Source organism: Sardina pilchardus, chromosome 24 (genome assembly GCF_963854185.1).
Source record: "Sardina pilchardus chromosome 24, fSarPil1.1, whole genome shotgun sequence".
NCBI classification, from domain to species: Eukaryota; Metazoa; Chordata; class Actinopteri; order Clupeiformes; family Clupeidae; genus Sardina; species Sardina pilchardus.
In genome coordinates this window covers 7,139,650-7,152,255 of record NC_085017.1, presented here as the reverse complement: position 1 = coordinate 7,152,255, position 12,606 = coordinate 7,139,650, and the positions used below count along the sequence as shown (strand labels likewise).

Sequence of the window (12,606 nt, the reverse complement as noted above, 5' to 3'; positions counted from 1 at the left end):
GTCTCATTGACCTTTCACAGGTCTGCCACTGTATGTTTCCCTGTCAGTGTGAATCCCACTGTGTCTGGGGGCCAGAAATAGCTTCTACAGACACATTCATGGGTACACTTGCACAACGAGCTCGGCAAAAACACACACACACACACACACACACACACACACACACACACACACAAACACACACACACACACACACACACAGAGTGACTTGAGTCACACAGTGCGGCTCTGTATGGTTGACGGTGGCAAATGTCAGCTGTCTCCTAATCTAAAACGCAGACCGTTTCTCTCACACACACACATTTCATCAACCAATTAGAGTCAAGCTCCGTCCGACCCTTTGGTGTGACATCTGCCATCCTCAGGGAGCCGCAGCCAAAACGTGTCCTGGGACTGAGTGTGTGTGTGTGTGTGTGTTTATCGGTCGCCTCTCTCGGCCACGCTGTGTCTCGTGACTCATGTTAGCGCAGTCCAGTGCTGTAATGCAGCGCTAGGCCGGCCGGCCAAACGACTGGGCCCGTGAGCACGTGGACTCTACCACCTCCATGTAAACAACCCACACAAGCCTGCTGGGTGGATTTGACAACAACAGAGTGACAAGGAGAAATACAGATGGTTGTATTGTTTAGGTTAAATTATGATTAAAATCTAAATGAATTATTTGGGTAAATAATTGGTCTATGTTGCAAAATGTGGATTAAGTGTTTACATGTATCAACAAGCAATGCTATAGGTGTAGGGAGACGACACTTCTCACCTTTAACCTAGATTTGAAAGATTGTGCGCAAAGTCCTCAATGACTCAGCCAACCGCATACATTCAGATAAATGTTACACATTTCCTGACACAGTGGTTGATGGTTATGAAGTCATTGGAGTATAGTAATTCCATTGCCGCCAATGATTAATCATGTGCATGCGGTTGCCACAGACACAGTACAAACCACTATGGAAATGTCCTGTTCTAGGCCTACTTCCATTTTTTGTAACATATTTTTAAGACTGAAAGACACACAGGATGTTTAACTCATATAACCTCGTCATGGGCCTGGTATAGTTTGGAGTCCGCTTCAGCCTGTGCAAACAGCTCAACAACATTGCTCTGCAGTGACGAATAATACTGGGTTGGCTCGGTTTAGTCCAGAGCAGCTCAGGTTTAGGCAACACGGATTTGGTATAGGGCCTACGGTTCTGGTTTAGGCAACGACGCGCCCTGGTGGCTGTTCGAAGATGTTGGACCGCATTTGTAGGTCATTTTCCTATACATTTCTTGGGCTCAAACGATGACGGGAGTGAGAAAACTGTGCTTGCTGGTTTACGTGTTACCAATTCAGTGGCAAAAAAATGTATTAGAGCACTACAAGCAAAGGATACAGCCACACGTGTAGGGTACACACTAACATACCACGTGACGTGACCGAAGAGGTGGACTAGTGGTCAGTGGAACGTTGTAAACGGGATATTTCGCGTGCGAAGAGTTGGTGAGGCAGCCTATTAGCCAACTAAAGTAGTATGTGACGCGTGTAATTGCAATTCCTGATAAATTTAGCTACACTTTTAAAACAGTTTATCGTGGCACGTTTAGATAGCATGCTAAGTTAGCTTCAGGCTTTAAACTTGCTGGAACGACATTCACTGGCTAGCTGTCGCTATCCAAACGTGTCATATTCCGTCCTGTTATAGATTGCTCCTCTGTAATATAGACATAGTCAAACGTATAGCCTACTAACACTGATCATATAAAACCTCCAAGTCGAGTGTAAATATGTTGACATACAGCAACTGAACCCACCCACCTGCGAGCACGAGAACCAATCTGCATTGAGTGGCTAAAGTCCACATTTTCTCCTGCTGCGACAAATTATTTTGGAATTGTTGCCATTATGTTGCATATTGCTACAAATGTTGCAACTTGTATATTTGACGGTCGCTCAAGAAATCAGTGAGACTTTGCTGTTGGCCTCTTCAATTGGACTTTACTCTACTGGACCCAACATCATGCCACACAGTTGAAGAAAGCAGGCCATACCAGTTATTTTAGGGCTAACAGACTTACAATTTTTAAGTCTTCACCCTGCATAGCATCAAATGTGTCTAGGTATTATTAACATGAGTCCGTTACGCCTTGCTGTTTTATGGTTGAGTATGTTTGCGTTACCATCGGCACTGACGGAGACCCCTTCCTATGTCGCCGCTGTGTACGAGCACCTGGTTGTGCTAAACCCGAACCCTAGAGTTGCACTGGGAAGGCGCGCAGCCTTGGAACACATGCAGAAGAATCTCGTCGTGTTTGAGGAGCAAGCTGCATTGGCAGCTCGGCAGGTAGGCCTACAGTGACACTAGGCTAAATGGCTGATGGCCCACTATTGCTAACTATACAGGTCACTATAACTCTAGTGGCAATATTTCAGCATTTTGGGTTTTTGTTTTAGGTAAGCTACGATGTTTTGTTTCAGGGTGCTCAGATCTTGGTGTTCCCAGAAGATGCTATACAGGGCTTCAACTTCACCAGAGCATCCATCGCGGGTTATTTGGAGGCGGTGCCTGATCCAACTGTAGTGATATGGAATCCATGCTCAGAGCGAGATCGCTTCCCTGATACCGAGGTAGGCCTAGGCCCTTTCTAACAAAGAACCCCTTAGTGTCAAGTTCAAAAGACGCAGATAAAAAGAGAGCAACCCCGGGAGCTATTTGCATAATGGTTTCCTGTATAATACTAGCTGTGGCTTGTCAGTGTACATGAAAAAAGTTAATAATAATCTAAGTAAATAAGTATCTCAGTATTAGCACATCATATAGCACTCCACTGACCCATATGTTTTTGTAATTACATTATTATTAATACCCTAATGCTTAGTTCAGGCTTTCCAACTATTATTTCAGTGTTAACACACTGTAATCCCCCAGACACTCACTAGTAAATTAATAGTATATTTTTAGTGTGAGACTGAAATCTACCATCCACTTTAAAATGTAACCAGCATTTGGCCTGTGGCTGGTGTTGACATCTATCCATGATTCCAAATACCTTAACCATAACCATATCCACAACGGCCTCCTTTGACATTTGTCTCAGGTGCTCCAGCGCCTCAGCTGCATGGCTCGGAAGAACAGCCTCTACCTGGTGGCCAACATGGCCGCCGTCCAGGTGTGCAACTCAACCGCGGACGCCCACTGCCCCCCAGACGGGCGCTACCAGTTCAACACCAACGTGGTGTTCGCCTCAGACGGAAGCCTCGTGGCCCGCTATCGCAAGCAGAACCTGTACTTCGAGGCCGCCTTCGACAAACCGCCTCAGATGGAGCTCGTGACCTTCTCCACGCCCTTCGCCGGACGCTTCGGGGTGTTCACCTGCTTCGACATCCTGTTCCGCGAGCCGGCCGTGGCCCTGGTGGAGGATCTGGGGGTGCGGCAGCTGGTGTACCCCACCGCGTGGATGAACCAGCTCCCGCTGCTCGCTGCCGTGCAGTTCCAGCGCTCCTTCTCCCACGCCGCCGCGGTCACCGTCCTCGCCGCCAACGTGCGGGCGCTCGGCCTGGGCATGACTGGCAGCGGCATCTTCACCCCCTGGCAGGAGGTGCACCAGCACGACATGGTGGGGGAGACCGGGCGCTTGCTGGTGAGCAGGGTGCCCGTGCTCGATCCCGACAGGATGGCACGTGGCGGCGAGAGCACGAGGCTGGCATGGCTGCCGTTCTCCGGGCATCGCAAGCGAGAGCCTGGACTGGGCGAGGCAGGAGATGCCCACGGCTGGCCCCGAGAGGCTTGGCATTCGGTTGACGATAGCACGCCTCGCGGCCCGGCAACAGAGTATTGCTCGCCCGTCTTCGAGCACTGCCCTGTGGGGCCAGCGTATGAGACGCCTGTGGTGTTCCACTCCATCATGATGTATGACAACTTCACTCTAGTGCCCCTACAGGACACGAAAGGGAACCTGACTGTGTGCGACGGCTCGCTGTGCTGCCACCTGCTGTTCAAGAGGGCCACTGCGCCCAGCACAGAGCTCTATGCTCTGGGGGCTTTTCAGGGCCTACATGTGGTCCACGGCACCTACTATCTGGAGGTGTGTGCTCTGGTGAAGTGCACAGGCCCAGACTTTGCAAGCTGTGGAGGCGAGACCGAGCACGCTCAAACCCAGATAGACTTCCGGCTGGAAGGGAACTTCAGCTCTCGTCACGTCTTCCCGGGAATACTGGGAAACGGGATGGTGCTGGACATCCCGGATGAGTCCGGGAAAAAGAGCGACGGCTGGGTGTATATGAGGCGGTCAGGAATGACTGCGGGGCTGGTGACAGCCACCTTGTACAGTCGAGTCTATGAGAAAGACAACAGCTGAGTTGTTGGTCTCAAAACACCTTGGCAACCGACTAATAAATAAACAATACATCTCCGTAAACAAAGCAACAGCATCCAAGGGCAGTCGTACACTAAAGCCACCACAAGCTGAAAAGGCCTTAGAGATGAACAGGAAAGCCATGTGCCGTAGAAAAACAGTGCTGAACTCGATGATGTCAATTCCAATGAACTCAACAATGTTGATAAGTGAAGCCCATCGTCTCGTAACGACATTGTTAAAACGGCAACTACATTTAAAGTTGGCATGAAGTGAATAAAAAAGTGATTGTGCACAAAAGGAAGACATCAGTCACTGCTCTTGTGGTACAGAGATCATCACAAAGCACTATGGCAAAAGAAAATTTATTCATTAATTATTATTAGTAATCATTTAATAACAATGCACCAGGAAGCCAGTTTTTTGCACACCTAAAAAAGGCAACATTACTCTCCCTCTTTCTCACACACACACTTACATACATACACACACACACACACACACACACACACACACACATTCATACTTACATACACGCACGACTAGCAAACATGTTGTCTGTGCACACATGCACACTTCACACACACGCACGCACGCACACAAACACACACAGGGCTCTCCTCTCTCCAAAGTTGCTGTATATCAAATGCTGTTATTTTCTGAAAGTCCGCAGATAGTCGAGTAAAAACCCTGACTGCACCTCGTCGGCTGGTCTCAAAATCATGGTGGGCAGCACAGGGGGAAAGTTGTGTGACAAGGCCTTTAGATTAAAACTCTCACCCTTCTCCCCAACAAACAAAAACATTAACACACACACACACACGCACACACACACACACACAGTCTTGCTGCCCAGCTCACAGTTCATGAACCTCATATGCAATGGGGGGGGGGGGGGCGGGGAGTGGGGGGGATGGGGCGTATCAGATTTGTGTGCATGGAAAACTGACACTGTAGCGGTCCATTCACAATAAATTATACCGTGTCTAAAATGAACAAGGGAGAGAAAAGGGAGAAGAAAAATAATAAAGAGCTTTTAAATGAAGTTGTAGTCATGCTCAAATATGCCAAGAAAGAGCAAAAGGGGGCAAATGTGGGCAAGGGGAGGACGTGGGAGATGGAGGGGGGGGGGGGGGGGGGGGGGCAAGGTGAGGAGCCTGTAGCACTTGGTCCCTTTGGCTAAAGTCAGTCCACCCAGAAGTCCTGATTTCTACACTTCAGTACTTCCTCTCCACGCTGCCCAAAGGAGGGAGGGGGGATTGTGGGAAATGCAGTCCCGACAGTAGTCATATGATTTCAGTCAGTCATTCAACACATTTCAAATCATTTGCTTATGGAGATGAAAAAAGGAGAAAGGGAGAAGGGGGGGGGGGGTACTCATGGTGAAAACCGAGTGTTGATGTGGCTCTTCTTGCAGTAACAGATTTAACGCAGTTCTCATAGAATCAGCAAAAAAAACAACAACAGGTGGAGTTCGCGTAGTGTTCAAAAAGAAAGCTGTAAGGGTGGGCTGTGTGCGTCTCTCTTTCTCGCTCACTCTCTTCCCTCGGTCCGTCCACGGCTCTTCAGTCTCTAAGGCTCCTGAGACTGCAGGCCTCCCAGGCCCGGCGAGGGGAGGGGAGGGGGTGAAACTAGGGGAGTTACAGACCACGCTGTCCCCGTTAAAAAAATCAGGAGAAAAGAAGGGAAGAGAACAAATTTCATCAGGAGCGTGATGTCTTGCCCCTTAAGCTGGGTTCTGATCAGGTCATAGGGGTCGGGGGTCGAGGGGTCAAAGGGGCATGGGATGGGGACACGGGGCCGTGTTTATTCATTTTTTATTATTTATTTGTTTACTTTATTTTTGTTTAAAGAGTCAAGTCAGTCAACAAGGCGCACGCGCGGGCTGAGGTGGGGGTTGGGGGGGGTTTGGGGGGGGAGCTCAGTAGGTCTCTGAGTCGGAGTCGTTGAGCTCGTCGTCGGGGGCGATCAGGCCGTCCTCGCGGTGGCTCAGGCTGTTGAAGCTGCAGTAGGACGCGTGCTCCGAGCGCAGGGCCGGCAGCGGGTCGAAGGTCACGGCCTTGGAGGGGCTGGGGTAGTGGTTGATGGCGCTGTAGGTCAGGCCGGGCACCGCGCCCACGCTGCCGGGAGACACGGGCATCATGGTGGCCAGGATCAGCGCCAGGCAGTCGGCCACGTCTTTGTTGGGCGCGCACGCCAGCGCCGGAGTGTAACCTGTACATCACACACACATTTTCATTTATTTGTATCTGCACACAGGAGAAGAATTTACAGATCCAGACACTGATGGAAGTGTGTTAGATGTTTAGACAGGTCTGTTTAATCAGAGGGGTGTGTGTGTGTGTGTGTGTGTGTGTGTGTTTGGTGTGTGTGTGTGTGTGTGTGTGTGTAGTGTAGTTAAGGAGCTGGGCTAGGGTGCAGTAGCCTGAAAGTTATCAGTTCAATTCCTGGCTTCCACTGTTGTGCCCATGAACAAGGCACTTCAGCCCAAGGACAGTGTAATCCCTTGTAATATAGATTACCTACAGTATGTAAGTCCATTTGGACAAAAAAGTGTCTGCTAAATGTAATGTAATGTAATGTAATGTAATAGAGGTCAGTCTCACCGTTCTCGTCCACGGCCAGGACGCTGGCTCCCTTCCCTAGTAGCTCCTGCACCACCACCGTGAGCCCGTTCCTGGCCGCCACATGCAGTGGCCTATGGGGAGAGAGACACAACACACACTGTAACAGTGACCACATGCAGTGGCCTATGGGGAGAGAGACACAACACACACTGTAACAGTGACCACATGCAGTGGCCTATGGGGAGACAGACACAACACACACTGTAACAGTGACCACATGCAGTGGCCTATGGGGAGAGAGACACAACACACACTGTAACAGTGACCACATGCAGTGGCCTATGGGGAGAGAGACACAACACACACTGTAACAGTGACCACATGCAGTGGCCTATGGGGAGAGAGACACAACACACACTGTAACAGTGACCACATGCAGTGGCCTATGGGGAGAAAGACACAACACACACTGTAACAGTGACCACATGCAGTGGCCTATGGGGAGAGAGACACAACACACACTGTAACAGTGACCACATGCAGTGGCCTATGGGGAGAGAGAAACAACACACACTGTAACAGTGACCCCATGCTTCCCACTACTACGGTACTACTACGGTGAAAGACGTGGTGTGGTGGAGCAGCCAGAACAACGCCAATAACAACAATCGCACAGTGATTTTGCAAAATGTCCTCAGCTATGAGGTTAATACACGAGGGCAGTCAATATGGTTTTGTTTTGTTTAGTTTTGTTTTTAAAGTTGCATGAAACACTGTTCTGTGGCTTATACACAATGCGGCTAATACACAGGAAATTATTGTATTGTATGTCTCATAATATGGTGTATTGTCTGGCTAACGTAAATATACAATAGAAGCCGTGTTGTGAAGTTTGGTTGCCAATCATTGTTTAGATAAATGAAGCTCTAATGAATACATCGCCGGATGCAAACTGTACTGATTTTGACGTTAGTTTCCAAGCTACTTTTCCAGCCAGGCCTGTAAGTGAGTCTTCAATCCCATAATAACCAATAACAGGGTGGTTCTGAAGAGAGGGAACATGGAGGATCTTACGTCTGTAGTGCTGCGTTGGTGGAGTTGATGAGATTCCGGTCAGAGATTTTCTCCAGAATCAACAAGGCACTGGTTTCATGCCCCTATACAACACATAACCAACATAGTTAGAGTGGGGTGTGTGTGTGTGTGTGTGTGTGTTTGTGTGTGAGATTGTGTATGATTTTGCTCATCCAGAATTAATGTGTAACTCCTTGTGTAATAACTGTGTGAACTAATTATGTACAGACAGAACAGAATGTGGATGGGACTGAAAACGTCCCACATGTGCATTTGTGTGTGTGTGTGTGTCTGTGTCTGTGTGTGTGTGTGTGTGTGTGTGTGTGTGTGTACACACCTTGCTGCAGGCCAGGTGCAGGGCTGTGTTCTTGTTGCCATCCTGTAGAGTGAGGTCTGCTTTGGCGCTGCTCACCAAGACCTCTGCAAAAAGCAGCAGCACACAATTCAGTCAGACTTGCACACACACACACACACACACACACACACACACACACACACACACACACACACACACACACACACACACACACACACACACACACACACACACACACACACACACACACACACACACACACACACACTTCCAACACACATACTTGCACGCACACACACAGACACACACACTTGCACACTCACACACAAACGCTGCTCACCAAGACCTCTGCAAAAAGCAGCAGCACACAATTCAGTCAGACTTATGCCATATGAACACAAAGGACCTGCAGACTTGTGACTGGTCTCTTGGTGATCCATCATGTTACTCCCAATTACACAGCCACCTTTAAAAGAGCTGCACGAATCCCGTTTGGCCACATCTGTTCAGACCCGAGTGTGTGAGTGTGTGCAAAAGAGAGGGTTTAAAGGTCTGTGAATGTGATGTCCTCCGATATGAATCTTCACATAAGCAAGCACGTTTATGCATGCGTGCGTATGTGTGAGTGTGTGTATGGGGAGGGGTGTTCTAAAGACACAGAGTGAGTACTTGTGGGAGGGTCTGTGTGCACTAAGCTGTGTGAAAAGGTAACGCGCGTGTGTGTGTGTGCGTGCGTGCGTGCGACCTACCCACGGCGTTGGTCTGGCCGTTCTCGGCGGCCATCATGAGCGGGGTCTTGCCCATGGCGTCGATGGCGTTGACCTGGGCGTTGTGCCCCAGCAGCAGCTGCAGACACTCCACGTGGTCCGTGAAGGACGCCGCGTGCAGGGGGGTTCTGAGGGGTCAAAGGTCAAAGGGTCACGGGTCAGTCACAAGACACACACACACACACACACACACACACACACACACACACACACACACACACACACACACACACACACACACACACACACACACACACACACACACACACACACACACACACACACACACACACACACACACACACACACACACACACACACACACACACACACACACACACACACACGACGCACCAAAAGAGCACCTGCACTAAGCTATTAGAGGAACAACGCCGCAGCCCTCCAAACTCGTTCTATAGGCGGTCAACATCTTAGGGATTCTGTAGTCTAGGGTGGCGAGTGTGGCCATAAACAAAATAATCACTACATGTGTGTGTTATTAGCTAAAACATCGCTTACAAATCTGAAATATTTAAGTGTCCTGAAGTGACTGAAGCCTAAACTCTAAGGTTTTGATTACCAGACAGACAGGCTATACTAGCCGTGTAACTGAAGCGTTCCGTTCATAGAAACTATGGTCAAAGCCATAGGGAGCAAGTAGGGAGAGCTGGTTCACTCCCTATTAACTCCATTGTACCGGCATTTTACCTGCAATCTGTTGCAGTTCCGCTTGGGGCGATCGCGAGTAAGCGCAAAAACAATGGGGGTCTATGGGGATAGACAGCTAAATAGGTCTGTTTCACCTGATTGTCATTGAAAAAGGAAAGATTGGATTTTAGTTTCTGCAAGCTCAATATGGATTATAGGTCGAAAGTTGAATTACTTATGGCCCTTTGGTTTCTTACAGGCTTGGTCGTTGTTGCCCATAACACACTAGCTTCCTGCTAATGAATGACGTCATTGTCACGTTTGAAAGGCTTTTTAGAACAATTAAGTGGCTTCAAAAATCTAATACTCAGCCGTGTGTATTTTCTTTGACCCTCTTTCGAACGCAATATTCCGATTTTTACACAAAAAATGATATCCAGAGAAAAGTGGATTTTAGGAGAATAACTCCATTCACTTCCATTCATTCTCCACTTACTCGCGATCGCCCTCTCGTTGCAGTACCATGCGGAAGTATTTTGAGAGTGGCAGTTCACTCCTCATTAGTCTCTGCTATGGTGTAAAAGTATAGCTTCAGAAGGTCCAACCATTTGGACCTTTGGTCCAACCATTCATTTAATCAGCTGATTCAAATTAGCACATCTTTTAAGCCAAGTAGATTCATGGGTTTCATCAGGTCCCTTTCCACAGGTGTATAAAATCAAACACCTAGATTATGAATGCAAACTGCATGGTGGTTGATTAATACACCTGTGGAAAGGGACCTGATGAAACCCATGAATACATAGCAGGACTTTTACATCTCTGCTCCAGCCTAAAGCCGCTTTCACACTGCACAGCAAGCCGGCAATTTGCCCGGCTTTTTTGCGGCTCGTCACGAGCTTTCACACTGGAGCCGGCAAATTGTTTTTGTGTTTTATGCCGTCAATTTTCCTCCTCTAAGGATACACAAATCGCCGGCTAATAGCCTAGGTGCACAAAAGGCTCTTCCTGTACACTCATTTATTTCCGGTGGAAATTAAACTGTTGTAACGGCATCTTCTGTTATATTATGCTCGTTAAATCTTCCACTCTGACACTGAATATCTTGTTCAACTAATAATAACAATTTCAACACATATAAATCTTTCTTTGTCGTAACGTGCTGATTCCCAGGTGCAGCATCCAACGGCGTCCGTGTAGACACTAATTGCATTACCAATAGCGGCAGGCTCAAACACACCTGGCTCCATCGGAAACACACGAGCGTACAGAGAGCCTTTCCTGCACGTAGCCTATTGCCGGCTCCACTGCAGTGTGAATGAGAGCCACGAGAGGAGTGAGGTGAAGAGCAGCTGGTGGAGACTGAGTGGAGCCGAGAGAGGGGCGTGTACCACATGGAGCTCAGGTGAGCGTTACTGAACCCCCCCTCACCTGGATTTGGAGTCGGTGGCGTTGACGATGGCTGGACCAAGCGTGTCGATGAGCATCTCAGCTGCCCCCTCGTTATCATTTATACTGCAGAGAGAGAGAGAGAAGGAGATAGAGAGAGAAAGAGATTGATTGATTGATTGAAAGAGAGAGAGAGAGAGAGAGAGAGAGAGAGAGAGAGAGAGAGAGAGGGGAAGAAAGTAAGAGAAAGTGAACATCACCAACCTCTGAGAAAAATAACCTACAGAATACAAAACAACCTCATACTGTCCTTTTCCCTGTTCTTCAAGAGGTTCAGTAAGGCACTATGAAATGCCAATGTGTGTGTGAATTAAGAATGCCTTGACCTGTACACTGACTGCCATCTCCATGTTCCTCTCAATGGGTTCAAGACATAACAGCAGTAACAGAGGATGGGAGTGTCTCACACACACACACACACCAGGGTGGGAATTATACCAAGGCCATGAGGCCATGGCCGCCGTTGCCCTACACTTTGGCCTTGATGCCCCGTGAAAAAAAACCCATCGTAAGGCCACAGTGGCCTTTATGCCCCTGACTTAGGGTTGCCAACCATTCAGTATAATACGGAATCGTCCCGTATTTGACACGTAAAAGTCTTGTTCCGTATTGAACTGATACGCAATCGCGGACCGACAGAAAAAGAAAGCAAACGTTTCTGCAATTAGGAGGAAATGCTAGCTAATTCGATGTGATTAAACATAGAGGCATACAATTAAGTGGTGGTATGAGCTTTCATTGAATGCATACGTGTGCGCGTTTGCGTGACAGAAACTGAAACTACGTTAGTGGCAAAGCTCTGCTTCAACCTGTCGGAAGGCTATTTAATTATTTAACAACATTTAATAGAGCAACGTGGATTCCCACAACTTCCATACAAACAGGACAAACATTGTTTAGCATTGAGTATTGTTTACCTGATGATTGTAGCCTTAGTCTTTCATTTAAAGATCTCCAGATGTACGCCTATCTGCACGGCCGTTTACCATAGACAAAAGTTGGTATTGTGTTTTCTTACATTCAGCCATTCAAATGAAATTTAAACCATATCATTTTATTTCTCCATTTGCCTAGAGTATAGCCGTTTTCAGACAGCGGTGTATTTTCGCAATGTTCACGGACTTTTACTTTCAGCACCCTATGCGTCATGTCTGAATGTCCGCTATCGTCAGAAATGTGGCAGGTAATTATCACAGAATGTGCAGAAACCTGTCTGAAAACGGCTGATGATGCTTCCATGAGGGAAACATCCCAAAACAATGGCACTCATATTTGCTGTTGTTTTCAGAAGTATCTCATGCAAACATGCAAATGAATGAACTATTGTAATTATATAGCCTATCTTACATTAGTAAAGCACACCCCTGATGTGCATAGTTTTCACAAACTTTTTGTAAACAATTTTGGCACAAACATTGACTGCTTTGAAGTGAAAGTGCATGTCTAACAATAT

General features: G+C 47.8%; 2 protein-coding genes across 2 annotated transcripts in view; one reads left to right on the top strand and one right to left on the bottom strand.

Annotated features, from left to right (window-relative positions):
- Positions 1 to 1,439: 1,439 nt before the first annotated feature.
- btd (biotinidase) lies at positions 1,440 to 4,617 on the top strand. The gene is made up of 3 exons (XM_062529954.1): positions 1,440 to 2,321; positions 2,456 to 2,605; positions 3,076 to 4,617. Exons 1-3 carry the CDS (start codon positions 2,088 to 2,090, stop codon positions 4,333 to 4,335), a joined length of 1,644 nt encoding a protein of 547 aa, XP_062385938.1. The 5' UTR covers positions 1,440 to 2,087; the 3' UTR covers positions 4,336 to 4,617.
- Positions 4,618 to 4,681: 64 nt separating this feature from the next.
- The window catches only part of LOC134073022 (serine/threonine-protein phosphatase 6 regulatory ankyrin repeat subunit A), a 49,588-nt gene continuing 41,663 nt past the window's right edge, over positions 4,682 to 12,606 (bottom strand). The window contains exons 23-28 of the mRNA XM_062529953.1: positions 11,136 to 11,219; positions 9,039 to 9,184; positions 8,311 to 8,393; positions 7,974 to 8,056; positions 6,939 to 7,030; positions 4,682 to 6,546 (exon numbers count right to left, since the gene is read on the bottom strand). Coding sequence (XP_062385937.1) covers positions 6,254 to 6,546; positions 6,939 to 7,030; positions 7,974 to 8,056; positions 8,311 to 8,393; positions 9,039 to 9,184; positions 11,136 to 11,219 — 781 coding nt within the window. The 3' untranslated portion in view covers positions 4,682 to 6,253. The remainder of the gene's footprint in view (positions 6,547 to 6,938; positions 7,031 to 7,973; positions 8,057 to 8,310; positions 8,394 to 9,038; positions 9,185 to 11,135; positions 11,220 to 12,606) is intronic.